Source organism: Corythoichthys intestinalis, chromosome 14 (genome assembly GCF_030265065.1).
Source record: "Corythoichthys intestinalis isolate RoL2023-P3 chromosome 14, ASM3026506v1, whole genome shotgun sequence".
Lineage (NCBI taxonomy): Eukaryota > Metazoa > Chordata > Actinopteri > Syngnathiformes > Syngnathidae > Corythoichthys > Corythoichthys intestinalis.
The window spans coordinates 31,531,474-31,547,500 of record NC_080408.1 but is presented as its reverse complement, the minus strand read 5'-3'; the positions used below and the strand labels follow the sequence as shown (position 1 = coordinate 31,547,500).

General features: G+C 39.3%; 1 protein-coding gene across 1 annotated transcript in view; it reads left to right on the top strand.

Annotated features, from left to right (window-relative positions):
• The window catches only part of pip4p1a (phosphatidylinositol-4,5-bisphosphate 4-phosphatase 1a), a 20,649-nt gene extending 10,353 nt beyond the window's left edge, over positions 1–10,296 (top strand). The window contains exons 6-7 of the mRNA XM_057858167.1: positions 4,249–4,339; positions 8,564–10,296. Coding sequence (XP_057714150.1) covers positions 4,249–4,339; positions 8,564–8,707 — 235 coding nt within the window. The 3' untranslated portion in view covers positions 8,708–10,296. The remainder of the gene's footprint in view (positions 1–4,248; positions 4,340–8,563) is intronic.
• The last annotated feature ends 5,731 nt before the right edge of the window (positions 10,297–16,027 follow it).

Below are 16,027 nucleotides of genomic sequence, written 5' to 3'. Positions count from 1 at the left end.
TATCAACACCATCGTCGTTTTGGGGCTTTTTGAAGACACTCCGTTGCCTTGACATTTTTCAGAGTAAGGCCAACGACGTCATGCATCAAGAGAGACAATAGCTAATTAATATGCTCAGTCTCAACCCTGTGGTCTGGGGTGTGAATTGCAACCTGTCAAAATGACAGATGGACTTGTTTTTTCCGTCACCGTTTTAAAAAATCGGTCAACAACGGAAAATATTCGGTTAATGCGACCCCTGACTAGGCGTGTTGTATTGCACAAGTTGATGGAATAAATGATTAGAAACCTGACGAAGCTGGCGATTTCTTTGGCGATGTTACCACAATAAGAATTGTCACCTTGACTTACAAAGACTGGCGAAAGGAGGAGGACCGCCGGCCGAGATAGACATTCTACGGGCTTATTGTCGACTCAGTTCATGGATGCATACACCATGCTTATATTTTGCTATAATTTACATCTTCATTTCAATGGTAAGCATCACCTTTTCTTTTTTTTTTTTTTTTTCTCCACCTGCACTAACCTTTTTGGATCCAGTGCTGATTTCTCTCGCAAGAAAATTGGCCGTGCGTCCGTCTTCCGGCAAAACATAGAAACTGTGGCGCTGTCAAAAATCATCATACTTCGAGCATGTCGGCGGATGTACAAACAAATGGCGAGTCAACGTTTACGTCGGATGTCGAAAAGATCGTCTGTCGAAGCAATCATATGTCGAGGTACCACTGTGTATATACAGTGCCTTGCAAAAGTACTCGGCCCCCTTGAATCTTGCAACCTTTCGCCACATTTCAGGCTTCAAACATAAAGATATGAAATTTAATTTTTTTGTCAAGAATCAACAACAAGTGGGACACAATCGTGAAGTGGAACAACATTTATTGGATAATTTAAATTTTTAAATAAAAAACTGAAAAGTGGGGCGTGCAATATTATTCGGCCCCTTTACTTTCAGTGCAGCAAACTCACTCCAGAAGTTCAGTGAGGATCTCTGAATGATCCAATGTTGTCCTAAATGACCGATGATGATAAATAGAATCCACTTGTGTGTAATCAAGTCTCCGTATAAATGCACCTGCTCTGTGATAGTCTCAGGGTTCTGTTTAAAGTGCAGAGAGCATTATGAAAACCAAGGAACACACCAGGCAGGTCGGAGATACTGTTGTGGAGAAGTTTAAAGCCGGATTTGGATACAAAAAGATTTCCCAAGCTTTAAACATCTCAAGGAGCACTGTGCAAGCCATCATATTGAAATGGAAGGAGCATCAGACCACTGCAAATCTACCAAGACCCGGCCGTCCTTCCAAACTTTCTTCTCAAACAAGGAGAAAACTGATCACAGATGCAGCCAAGAGGCCCATGATCACTCTGGATGAACTGCAGAGATCTACAGCTGAGGTGGGAGAGTCTGTCCATAGGACAACAATCAGTCGTACACTGCACAAATCTGGCCTTTATGGAAGAGTGGCAAGAAGAAAGCCATTTCTCAAAGATATCCATAAAAAGTCTCGTTTAAAGTTTGCCACAAGCCACCTGGGAGACACACCAAACATGTGGAAGAAGGTGCTCTGGTCAGATGAAACCAAAATTGAACTTTTTGGCCACAATGCAAAACGATATGTTTGGCGTAAAAGCAACACAGCTCATCACCCTGAACACACCATCCCCACTGTCAAACATGGTGGTGGCAGCATCATGGTTTGGGCCTGTTTTTCTTCAGCAGGGACAGGGAAGATCGTTAAAATTGACGAGAAGATGGATAAAGCCAAATACAGGAACATTCTGTAAGAAAACCTGTTGGTATCTGCACAAGACCTGAGACTGGGACGGAGATTTATCTTCCAACAGGACAATGATCCAAAACATAAAGCCAAATCTACAATGGAATGGCCAAGTCAAAGTCCAGACCTGAATCCAATCGAGAATCTGTGGAAAGAGCTGAAGACTGCTGTTCACAAACACTGTCCATCCAACCTCACTGAGCTTGAGCTGTTTTGCAAGGAAGAATGGGCAAGAATGTCAGTCTCTCGATGTGCAAAAGTGATAGAAACATACCCCAAGCGACTTGCAGCTGTAATTGGAGCAAAAGGTGGCGCTACAAAGTATTAACGCAAGGGGGCCGAATAATAATGCACGCCCCACTTTTCAGTTTTTTATTTGTTAAAAAAGTTTAAATTATCCAATAAATTTTGTTCCACTTCACGATTGTGTCCCACTTGTTGTTGATTCTTGACAAAAAATTAAAATTTTATATCTTTATGTTTGAAGCCTGAAATGTGGCGAAAGGTTGCAAGGTTCAAGGGGGCCGAATAGTTTTGCAAGGCACTGTATTTATACATACACAGTACATATATGCTCTATATACTGTATATAATGAATTATAATTATTACATTTGCATATATATATATATCTGGTCCTGGTCATGTTCTCCATAATAAAGTGCAGTCGTCTAGTCCCATATGCAGAACAACAACCCCAAAGCATGATGCTAGCACCCCTATGCTTCACAGTAGGGATTGTACTCATCATTCTTCTTCCTCCAAACACTGTGAGTGGAATTAGGACCAAAACGTTCTATTTTGATCTCATTTGACCACATGACTTTCTCTCATGGCAGCAGGGGAACCTTCTGTGTCATGCATGATTTTAAACCATGACGTATTGGTGTATTACCAACAGTAACCTTGGAAATGGTGGTCCCAGCTCCTTGCAGGTCATTGACCAGCTCCTCCTGTGTAGTTCTTGGCCAATTCTTAACCATTCTTAGGATCATTCAGACACTATGAGGTAGACATTGCATGGAGCCCAAGTCTGAGGGAGATTGACAGTCATGTTTAGCTTCTTCCATTTTCTAATAATTGCTCCAACGGTGGATCTTATTACCAAGCTGCTTGGCAATTTCCTCATAGCCCTGTCCAGCCGTGTAGAGGTCTACAATTATGTCTCTGGTGTCTTTGGATAGCTCTTTGGTCTTGACAGTGTTAGGAATTGGAGTCCTGATTGTATGGGGTGGACATGTATTTATATGCAGCTAACTGCCTCAGACAGGTCAAAAAATCTGACTCAAAAAGTCCACCTCCACTCTTTTTGGTTGGACTTTTTAACTAACTTTGTCTAGACTAACAGGTCTTTGAGGATTACAATTCTAGCTAATAGACAGGTGTACAAATACTTATTTGCAGGAGTATAATACAAATTGTGAAAAAATCATACGCTCTGGTTTGTGGATGTTTTTTTCTTTAGATTCTCTCACAGAGGACAAGCAACTACCATCAAAATTTCAAACCTGCCCATCCTTTCTAAGTGGGAGAGCTTGCAAAATTGGAGGGTGTTAAAATACCTATTTTCCTCACTCTATATTCTTAAAAAGAATCTAAAAAAATACAATAATGTTTAATTAAAATATACATAGTTGTTGGTAACACTTTATTTGAACTCTGCGTCATAAGACTCTCATAAGATCATCATAAGTATGACACTGTCATGAACATTAATGAATGCTTATGACAGATGTGATTATGTGTCCGAACCCTAACACAGTTCCAAAGCTCTAATCCCACACCCAAAGACGTTTTTAAAAAATATCTCAATATTGCATCAAACGTGAAATGACTTACTACATGACACTCAATGACATCTGTCATAAGCCCTCATTCATATTCATCACCAGTGTCATGTCATCATTATGACGCATTCAAATAAAGCGTAACCTTGATTGTTAATATTCAAGTTTTTGTTTTTTTTAAGACCAAAAATAGTCCCTGTTCCTAAAAGGGTTCACTGTTCTTGCACCTGTGTATATATAGTCTATATACTGTATACATGTAATTTCCTTACTTATTATATGGATTTTTTTTTTTCTCATGTTTGTGTAATCATAGAATACTAGTTATTCTTTTTATTGTAGACTAAATGAATTTTTCTCCTTAAAAAACTATGTAATTGGCAATACATTATTGCATTTCAGTGATGGCAGGAAACCTAACTTCAACACTGAAATCTTGATGCACTTTTCTTGTTTCAAGGAACATGTTTTCCCACTCGATATAATGCAGCCTTATTTTCAGCTTCGGATAAATTAAAAAAAAAAAAAACTCGTGAAGAATGCTTTTTGTGCAGTGTGCAAACAGCTGTTTTGCAGAGATAACATTCTTTCATTGTCATCGCTGTCTTTTAAACAGAATTTTATCACATTATAATTGATAGAAGATTTTAGCAAGCCTCCTCAACTTTTGTCAATCTTGCAGTTCCTCCATTGGTCAGCGATATCCCAGGAGGCGGAGCTTGTGGTGTTTTCTGCTCTGCTTGCTGTTCTGCATCTCGACTGCTGGTCTGATTGTGAGTAAAACATTGCAGTCATGTCCACACACAAGCCTTATTGAGTCATGTTCTAATTGGTCATTCGATAAAGTGTAGAAAAGAAGATAAGGGTCTAAACAAAGCTGTGGAATCACAGTGGAGTGGAATCACAGACAGAGCATTTTTCGTTGAAATTTCTTGTGAATAAATGCTTAAATCCACAAATTCTTTATAGATATGGACGGAAAAAAAAAAAGTGTCGATTCTTGGTGAAAAGCAAAAAAAAAAAAAAAAAAACGTGCAGTTAGCATTTATTTGACGTAAATATGTCGAAGTACAATGCTAGTCTGTTAGTAAATGTAGTTAGCGGCCGCCTTATGCAAACAGCTTTTCCGGTGAAAATTGTTGTGAATAAATACTTAATTCCCAAATTCTTTATAGATATGGACGTGAAACAGTCTCGATTCTTGGTTAAAAGCAAAAATAATCTGTGCAGTTAGCATTTATTTTATGTATATGTCAGAGTGCAATGCTAGTCTGCTCGTGAATGTAGCTGGTGGCCGCCTTATGTAAACAAAGCTTTTCCAGTGAAAATTCTTGTAAATAAATGCTGAAATCCGCGAATTCTTTATAGATATGGACGTAAAACAGTCTCGATCCTTGGTTAAAAGCAAAAAAAAAAAAAAAACGTGCAGTTCGCATTTATTTTACGAAAATAAGTCAAAGTGCAGTGCTAGTCTGTTGGTGAATCTAGTTAGCGGCCGCCTTATGTAAACAAAGCTTTTCCGGTGGAAATTCTTGTGAATAAATGCTTAAATCCTTGAATTCTTTATAGATATGGACCTAAAAAAAGTCTTGATTCTTGGTTAAAAGCAAAAAAACGTGCAGTTAGCATGTATTTTAGGTAAATATTGTCAATTATGAGGCCAATGCAGTAGCGGCTAATTTCTCCCATTGATTTTTTTTCACGTTTCAAAATGCATGCATGGTACGAAAAATATAATAATTACCTTGAATCCTCGAACAAATCACTCCTGACACAATCCTTCCTGTTTGTATGCGGTACAGCTTTCGTACGTGCGCTGCGTGCGTGTGTTTGTGAATAGCTCCTCTTGATGTAGGCGGCCCCCTACCGATCTGACCCGTCAATACCATTATGAAGTCTATGCTTTATTGAAATTAAATAGCAATTTAATCTTCATTCATTTGGGGGAACTTTTTTGTAACTTCAGAAGCATGCGTTGCTGTCACACCCCAAAAAAGGGTTAGGGTTAGTACTACTTACTATTTTAACGTGTCAAAATTTAACATGATATAAAAGTTAGCATTTCAAAAAGTTTTTAATGAGGTTTGACCAAGGGCTTAGGTTTGGTCTCAAATTGGTAGGGACAAAATAACAGCATAACCTGAAGGTACACCTTTTGACATGGACAGGACGTTAATAAGACCAAACAGATTAGGTTAATGGGGTCAGGGCAACATTTCTCACAAATATGAATCTAATTGATAGGCGAAATGATCAATGCAAAATAAATCTGTATTTTACTAACTTTCACACTTCAAATTTATAACGTCTTAATCTGATAATTCTTGTTAAATCTAGTCAAATACTTTTGTCTTGTTTTGAGTGTTAAAGACTAGTTAACAGATTAATACATCAGATTATTCCATTTAAGTTAAGTAAATATTGGTATTTGTTATTAATGAGCCGATCCAAAAGTTGGTCATTTTTTTACCTGAATCCAGAAAAAATTTGCTTTCAAATAATGTTCTGAAAATGATCTATTCTTGAATTAAGAACATTTCTGACAAACAAGTTTTTTAAGATTATACATTTGACTTATTTCTAGTAGATTTACACTGAAAACAAGGGAATTTAGTTTTAAGGAGGTGTGTTTTTGCAGTGCATATGTATTGGTTAAGGTGATGCACCGTTCGATTCAAACCTTTGTTTTAAAAAACTACTAAAGAAAGATTTTGAAAACTTCCAGGATAAATTTTTGGATTATTAGCTAATTTAAATGGCAATATTTGAACATAAATTATATTAACATACACAATAAATACAAACTTACACAATAAATACAAACTTGTCAATAATCTCTATTCTATCCAGGAAGCAAGAAATAAACATTTGTCTTAAGACCACTCAACATTGTCTGTCAAAAATAAAGAAATTAAATATAACTGAAAAAACCTATGGAATAACATTAGTAAATAAAAATGGAGTCTTCCTTCAGGTAAAACACTACTGCTTTTGTCCACAAGCACAGCCAAACTCAACAAAAAAAGAAAAGCTTCTTTGGGCTGCTTTAAGACCACATAAATAAAATAAAAATGAACATTGGGGAGAAGTGGGTAAACATCGGTTCAAACACATACAGGAGGATATTTCTCTCAAAGCAGCTTCCTACTCGAGTTCGGGAAATTCACACAGATTATGCTAACTCACAGGTCGGACTTTCAGGAGCAAAATTAGTGGTGTGTTCCCCACTTCCGCAACATTGACGTCTTTTTACATTACTTACAGTGGCTGCTGCTGGCGGAAAAAAACTTCTAATATTCCTCGTCTTTTAAGGAGCGGCATATTGTATTTCTATCGAGGCTGTGATTTTGTGTGTGTGAGGGGGTCAAGTTATCAGCCCATCAAACGTGTGTTTGAGGATAAAACTGGACTGGCACATTCAGCGAGTGAAAAGGGGTAAATGTAAGTCTGAACATAATGATTCACTTAATAATGATAGGGCCAATTCTATCCTTACAACATATGGGAAGACAATTTAAATGACTTATAAAACTGAAGTCATTATGTAATGCAAATAAGGTTGCTTAAAAGTTGGTGGGGACAATTTGAGCATCCTGAAAAGTTAGTAGTCTTTTGTCCCTTCCGTCCTTATGCAAGCCTACGCACTTGAGTTTGACCCTATTCAATTAAAAAAAAACCCTCAACAAATGAAAAATAATTCAGAGCGTTGCTCTTGATGGCCATCTGAGGGCGCTACTTGAGCGCAAAATGACTGAGTTGCAGTTGGCATTCTCCCCACATTGCAGTGGTAAATGGTAATGAAACTTCCACTTGCATACAACCAGACAAAACTTTCATCCAAATGTGCTTTCAAATCATCTCTATAATCCCGGTTTTGAGATCCAAAACAGCTGTCCTGCGCTTGGTTTCGTCATCAAGTAGAATTCTAGTGGTGGTCTAATTCGACTCGAGCTCGACAAAATCACTTAAAGGGACCCCTTGGGTACTGAAAATGCATATGGAACCAAATATGCAGCAGAAGTTGGAAAATCTCCATCTTTAGTACAAATGCCACACTCGGTAAATCCTCTAAAAATGACTGCTTCCAAACAAAATGGTGACCTTTGTTCAGGGGCGTTACCGGGGGGGCAGGGGTGGGCAGTACCCACCCACGTACACGCTCTGCCCACCCAAAGAAAATTGGATGTAGTACTAATGGCAGTCTGGGCACCGAGTATGGTATCCCATTCATATAGTACTGATGTGTTCTAAGTTTTAACCTTTGCATTGTTACCTGCTCTTTCACCATTAAAAAAAAAAAAAAAAATGAATTCAAATGGTGGTTTTTTTTCCAAGGTGGCGCTAAACACATTTACGCATATTTTGATTTTTTACATTTTATCAAAGTTTTCACCAGTGCTCACCTGGCTGTTGAGTTTTGAAGCATTCTGAGGGGGTCAAAGTAGGGCTCAAAGCATCAGTAGGACAAAGAATGACTGCTAGGGGGCGCTACATAGTGTATTTGGAATTAGTCTTTACACGTTATCAAAGATTGCACCTGTCTTGACCTGCCTGCCGATTTTGGTGCATTTTGAAGCATTCTAAGGGGGTCAAATTGAGCTCAAAGGGGCTGCGGAACAAAGAATAACTATAATAATAATAATAAAACCGAGGAACCACAATAGGTTACCTAAAAACATTGTCACCTACATGCCCATACTGTTCAGTTATGGATGTGTTCTAAGTCAAATCAAATCAACTTTTATTTGTTTAGACCTAATCACAACAACAGTTTGTCTCAAGGAGAAAACAAAACATGTTGTTAAGGTGCAGTAGCCCTACGCTGGATTTCGACCTACTTGAGCATTGTTTTTTTTTTGCACCCCTCAGGTAAGCCTAATGCCCACCACTAATGCCTTTGTTGGTTTTTGGACTTTGTGTCGTGACTTAGTAGCTCTTCCAATTAAATTTCACATAGTTTCAGCAAACTTCCTGACTGAAAACTCTTGTTTTTGTAGGCCGGCACGTGGCTGAAGGCCGAGACATACCCCGGTATCTACGCCTCGTGGGCTGTTCTACTGCTTCTTGTGTTGGTGACCTTGGCGCGGGCCTTCTATTGGGCATGCATGCGGGTCAGCCAGCCTCTCCAGAGCTTCACATAGATAGACCGCCTCCTTACCCCACCCCCCACCTCTACTCCCCGTTTACTTCAAACCTTCCCTTGGGTGGCCTGGTCATAGGATGAATGGCTTTAAAAACAAGCAGATGAGAAATATTTATTTCAAAAAACTGATCATGTGGCTACTTTCTGTATTCATTTTATTCCTTGCGCGCTCCCTTCTCTTGTCAGCTTTGTCATTTCCGCGCCTTGAATGAAGCATTTAACATTTTATAAACCAGTGACATTGATGCCGCCGCCGTCTTTGTGACTCAAAAGGATGAAGGAAGCGTTTGAAATGCTTCGGCGTGTCTGAAGGTAGAACACCGCCAGTGAAAACACAAACTAACAACAAACTAACACCCCTGGGAAGTAACTTTGATCCTTAAAAACTGATGCTAATGGATGGAATTTTGAGCATAAACAAAACATTAGACTGACAACAATTTCCAGATGGTGACTGACAGTTTTTCTCAAATATTTTGTATCATTTACCATAATGGCTTTTTAAAGCGTAGAACAAAACCTTTAAATCCCTGCTTTCTGTGAACGCACCATGAGGGGATGCCATTTTTTTTTTTTTTTTAAAGATTGCCAGCATGTTTTGCTAAAATTCTTATCACCGTGTTGCTTTCAGTTCGTTTGCGTTGAGCTTTCTTGCAAAGGACCTAAAGCGAGGGTAGCTTCCACTTTCATCAAATTTATTTTGTAAAAATGGGAAGGTTTCGCCATGGTAGCTATGATAAAAATGAGAGATGAGTCGGTTCCTATTGCTTTAAAAAAATACTGAAAACAAATATTCTCATGATATCGTGTTTATGACAGTTCCATTAAGCTTTCTTTTAAACAACATAAAGGAAATTAATTGCGTTACTGAGGCTCACTTTGACGTATCATATTAAGTTGTGGAGGCCGTATCGCTGTGGTAACTACGATTATTTAAAAAATATATATATATATAAAAAAGAAAATGAGCTCCTCGGACTTTAAATTGTAGTAAAATAACCAGAATCGTAACATTAAGCTTTTAAATCTTTCGCCGCTAGCCTCCATTATCGCAAATTCTCAAACGCTCTGATGAAGATTATATTTTTCCTTTTTTTTTTGTTTTTTTTTGTTGTAAATCTTTATTTTTAACCGGTGTGACAGGAAGTGACTAAGCTAATCGCTCCGAGCAACACTAAAATCGTGATCGTTTTCACTGTTACGTATGTAATTATTTTGAATGCGCTACTAACATAATGAGCCCGTAACAAACATACACACACACGAACACTGTACATGGTGGCACGCATGCACACACAGCACCTTACACTGCAACGGTTATTTATTTTTACATAAATTTTGCGCTAAATTCTCCATGATCGTGATAGAGAAAAAGCCTTAATGTTTTATTGTTTTTCAATCATGTGTTTTCTTTTTTATCTGTTCTCAAATTAGTGCAGTCATTTGGATTGTGTTTTAATAAACCAGTCAATTGTGCACAGCCTGTTTGGGGACCAGTTTGTGATTACGGACCGCGTGAACCAAGAGGCTGTAAAATAAAAGATGTGTCAAATGCTTATGTGACTTTTTTTTTCTTTGCATACAAACACCTCATTGGCTCCCAAATGGTCAGGACATTTCTCTGCTAGCCCTCCCAGTTTAATCTTTCCTAGGACAGTGGATAGCAATTTGAAAGTTGAAGCTTAAAGAGCATACGACAGGAGAAAAAGTCTTAAATAGCATTATTATGTGAATTAGAATCATATTTTGAGACCATTCGACTATATACAACAATTTAGCAAAGCGCAGATGACGAGAAATTAGTCTTTTTGATCTGACGGTTAGCCACACCTACGGTTGTAGGGCTCTAGCATCCCCAACAGGTGGATGACGTCAGCGGGAGAATGGGCTCATCGGTTTTACTATTCAGCCCATTGAGGGGGAATTACGCAGAACGAGGAAAACGTGACGAAGAGAGCCGCAAAATTTCATTGTTTCAGTCTCTCTACTCCAATATTTTTACAGGATATTCTTTTTATTCAAGTATTTTTCCCCAATAGCTAAATAAATGGCTTGAGAAGGACCAGTCAGCCCGTTGAGGGGGAATTATTCAGAATGAAGAGAGCTGCAAAATGTCATTGTTTCAGTCTCTCTACTCCAATATTTTTACAGGATATTCTTTTTATCCAAGTATTTTTCCCCAATAGCTAAATAAATCGCTTGAGAAGGACCAGTCAGCCCGTCGAGGGGGAAGTATTCACAACGAGGAAAACGCGACGAAGAGAGCAGCAAAATGTTATTGTTTCAGTCTCTTTACTTCAATATTTTTACAGGATATTCTTTTTATCCAAGTATTTTCCCCAATTGCTAAATAAATGGCATGGTTATGACAAATAACAGTCTTGTGCTAAATGGAATATGAAATAATAAAAATGCACCTATTCAGGACATGGCAAAATTACTCCATAATGGTCAAAACTGTCGACTTCACCTTTACTGTCGCACCTCCGGAACGATATTTTATGACACCTAAATCAGGCTTATGTCATTTTGCTTCCCTGGCTTGGGAGAATGTAAACAAGCCAAGAGGCGTGACTGCTAGCCGACATGCTAACCCGAACCGAGTGATGTTCAAAGTCTTTGAAGCTGAAAATCACACATAACTAGCCCGGATGTTTTGACATGACGACTGGGTTGTCGATTGTCTTCACCGGAGAGCAATTTACAGCTCGTTCCCCGGAGGAGGGCGGCTGCAGTTGTTGTGCAGCTAACGTGCAGCTAATGTGCATGAGGAGAGCTTTTTACATGCCTATCAATGGCTTTTTACATGCCTATCAATGATCAAACATGAGTAGTCCTTAATTTAAAGAAAGTTTGTGGTGTTTACTTTGTAATCGCTGTATTCGCGGCTATTTTTAACTCAATGTTGCAATTTCTGATCGGTCTGAAAATTTGACAGAACACCGGGCACATGAGCACAATAAACCGAATATATTGCTCTCCTGGCGGGTGGATGTGCGACAAGCCACCGGTGTTGTGCCGAAAAATAGCCGCCCCGCATGCTTGTCAGCCACAAAATGCAAGCCACCTACGTATTAAAATGATCCCAGTATTTGTATCCCAGTATATAAGTCCAATGGTCCCGCAGTAGTAGGGCTTGTTTTGGCCAATATCCACGGTGAATGGGAACCGTTTGAAACTCCAAAAAGGCGCACACGCATCTCCCTCATACAGCAAGATTTTTCTGCAGCTGTTTGGCTGGCGTGATGCGAAAAATAAACGTATTAATCCGCAAAATCAACTGAATCCTCAGTCCTCATACACAACAGTACTGCTGTATAGTGAAGAGGACTCCTTCTCTTGTACACGTCACAGCGCCGTCCTCCTCAATGCAAGACCGAACTCATTTTCATGGCGCGGGATTCAAAAAACTAAATAAATATAGCGATCGCTTCCACACACATCCAAGTGGTCCATATCATTCAGGAGCATAAAATACCGCGTGTATTATTAAATAAATATGCTTTTTCGTGCCTTTTTAACTTTTTTTTTTTTTTTTAGACTGGTTACAGCCCCAAGTTGCTAAAGTTGTTTTTAAGATGAATTAACAGACAATAGCGTACAGTACGTAACACGTCACTTTGCTCATTAATATTCATGACGTTAGCAAGGTGGGTGAAGCTCGCGTTTGTTCCTCATGCTAAATGCATGTTGATAGTCAGCGGCGTAGCAAGGCTCCCCGGGGGCCCCAGGCAACAAGCAACATGGGGCCCTTCGAGCGTGTGCAAGTAAGGGGGACAGTTGGAGCATGCTGCAATGCTGTTAGCAAACGCTAACAAGCTAGTTACAACAAGTCAAGGCAGTTAATTGGTTTAGGACATAAAAATACTCCTACTACTAGTACTACTAGTCTGCAGTGCTTCTACTACATTAGGACATAAAACTACAGTAACATAGTACACTCACCGCTGTCTTGCTTCCTTTTCTCCTTTTTTTTTTCTTCTTTCGCTTCCAGAAGGATAACTTCTCTTCATTGTGCCAATGGCGTACCGTACGCATGCTATTTTTAGACTGTGACGTCGCATCGTAAAGCGGAAGTAAAGCCGAAGTGCGACATTCTAGACCCGCCCTCGCATAGAAGCAACGTAATTTGTGCTACTTTTCTCCGGTAATCTTTCAAAAACGAACACGCCGATCACGTGTTGCTTTTTTGGAACTTGTAGAAGTTAGACATTACGACACATGACAGATGTTTTCTTCATACGTTTCCGGAAACCAAAAACTCGCGAGTAAAAAAATGGGAAGACTGAATCAACTTGCGCAGACTTTGACACCAATGCAGTAAACATTTTGTTGCGTTGGCATGGTCTTTCAGAGGACAAAGAAGTAAGCCATTTGGATATTTTTAACTTATTTTTTTAGCGTAACGTCGTGCCGTACTGCTTCTGTCTGACAATGAATGACCTGAGAAGAATTACAATGGTATCTGACTGCCACTGTTACCATTTGTTATGTATTTATAAAAAAAAAAAAAATTAAAAAAACTTAAGTAAGGGGGAAGTGCACCCTAATTTTCGCACTATAAGGCGCACCTGACTATAAGCCGCAGCCCACCAAATCTGGCACGAAAACGGCATTTGTTCATAGATAAGCCGCACTGGACTATAAGCCGCAGCTGTCCTCACTGTATCATGGGATATTTACACCAAAAGATATTAACCGGTAAAACTTTATTTGACAGCAGCATCATACGACTGACTGTCATAAGACCAAATGAACCATCATTAAACTTTGAACCAATTACTGGAAAGCTTTATTGCTTCAAGAAGCTTCATTTGGCCATCACTGCTACCTTGGGGAAGACAGTCAACCTCTGCTGCCACCTGCCATTGACTGTTGTCATCCAACATACCTCTTAGCATGCATTGCAGCGCGACAGATGTATATAACAATCAAAAATCATGTTCTGTGCCAAATATTTCCTCAGTTGCTGTTCCAGTTGTTTCATTAATTGCTAGTTATGGTATTTGCTAACACTTTATTTGACAGTGGTGCCTTAAGACTGTCATTACTTGACTGTCAATCATAATTATGACATGTCTCTGTCCTGAGCATTCATGAATGTTTATAACATATGTCATTAAGTGTTATCCGGCAAATGATCTAACTTATGAATGGATGCAAAAGATCCAAGATGGACAAAAATTGAGTTAGTGACATAATTTGCCAAATGACACTTAATGACATAAGCATTCAGTAATGTCCATGATAGTGTCATGTCATAATTTTGATTATCTTATGACAGTCTTATGGCACCGCTGTCAAATAAAGTGTTATCTAAAAAAATCAACAAATAAGCCGCACTGGACTATAAGCCACAGGTATCAAAATGAAGGAAAATAAATTATAGAATTAAGATTGGTTATCAATGAAAAAATTAAAAGTGTTTGTTGGCTGTCACTGAGTAGCATACGCGATCGCTACACAAAGCTAGCTAAATTACCCCCAAGAACGGTAAGAGACTTAGGACAACCAGAGGATATATAAGAAAGACAGGGCTGATGGTAAAGGATAGCTTGTTGAAACAGGAGAATGTCATTGTCAGTCGCGTCGATAAAAAAAAGCTAAGGCTATGCTTAGGTCGGCTCATTTTTTTCGTCTTTTTCAGCCTTTGACACTCAAGCCATCTCTTTAACTGAACATTTCATGTTCTTCCACATCTTTGCCAGTGAATTTGGCAGCAGGCACATCATTATCGGAGAGAATTGGTAGGTTTAGCTCTGTAAACTAAAGATGCACCAATACCGATACTAGTATTGGCAGGGGGCACCGATCTGGCCCGAAATGGTGGTATCGGTATCGGCGAGTACCAACAAAGACGGCGCCGATACCATTTACCGGTCCATTATTATAACATTTGACCGCAGCTTTTTTTTTCACCTGGCGCTCACGACACTCTGTCTCTGTGTTGTGTGATGACACGTGAACACCAAGCAGCTATTGCTGTTGGCCTGCTCCAGACCAATGAGAACGGGCCAATAGCCACTCCTGACCAATGACAAGGCTGCGTTTTCATACGAAGGAAAAATAAACCAGGAGAAATGGCGGCGGTCGGGAAATATTTCAAAATACAAATCCCGTCGATTGAAATCAATGGCTGCATGCCGGATTTGCGGCCTGAAAGTTTCGAGATGTGGCGTTAAATCGGCCAGTTTCAATACCTCAAACCTGATAAAACATTTGAAGACGAAACGTGAATGAACACAACGAGTTTGAGCCTGCAAGAGCAGGACTGCTATCCAGAGGAAGTAGAGCGCTGGACCGGAGCAACTATCTCTGGTCAGTTCACTTCGTCTACTTTACTTACTTACCACTTACTTTAAGGAGGCTAATAGAGAGACAGGGTGCTGTGGTCAATTATTATTATAATTGTTAGCGTCCGCAAATGCGGAAACAAGGTTGGACCTTGAAGCGGACAACAAGCGGGGGATACGTACAAGGGTTTAATGATTGCAAACAAAAAATAACACGCGGTCACGGGATAGTAGAAATAAAAGGAGTCAGTGACAGCAGGTCGACGGAGCTCAATACTACAAACTCGAAGGTTAACTAAGACGATAGGCAGCGAGCCAAAAAGCCAAAATAAAGACACTCAAATACCTGCACAAGGTAGAGGTTACAAACGAGTGCAGCACACTAACAGAAAAAAACCAATGCAGGGGCGTAACAAGCAAATGTAGCGAGACTATAGTGCGAGATGTCAAACAGCGATCAGCAAGGCAAATATCTCGGCAGCCTTCTCTGAGATCACCCGTGCTTAAATGCTGCGTTGATGAGCCTGCATTGGATTCAGGTGCGACGTCAGGAACGCCCCCACTAACAGCTCAGCAACAAAAAAATCTAACCAGCAGCAGAATGTGACAATAATTTCATGAAAGTTGCACTGTTTGGCCTTTGAGAGGTTTAAAAAAAGTTTACTCTGTTCATTCAGAGTTTATTATTATGAATTTATTTTTACTTTCTTACTGTTGGGCTAGTATTATACTTTGTACTAGTCTTTTTCCTATTTTGCAACAGCCTGACAAAGCCTTGATAGCAATGATTTCACATCCAATTATGTAGCTCTTTGGGAAAAAAAAAATATATATATATAATATATATATATATATAAAACAGGGTGGTATCGGTATCGGCCGATATTGCACAGCCAGGTATCGGTATCGGGGTAAAAAAAAATGGTATCGGTGCAACACTAATGTAAACATCTCCTTCGTACAACATTTCCATTCATTTCCTATTAGGGACTAACGGTGGCTTGTCCCTACTTAGCAACAGTAGC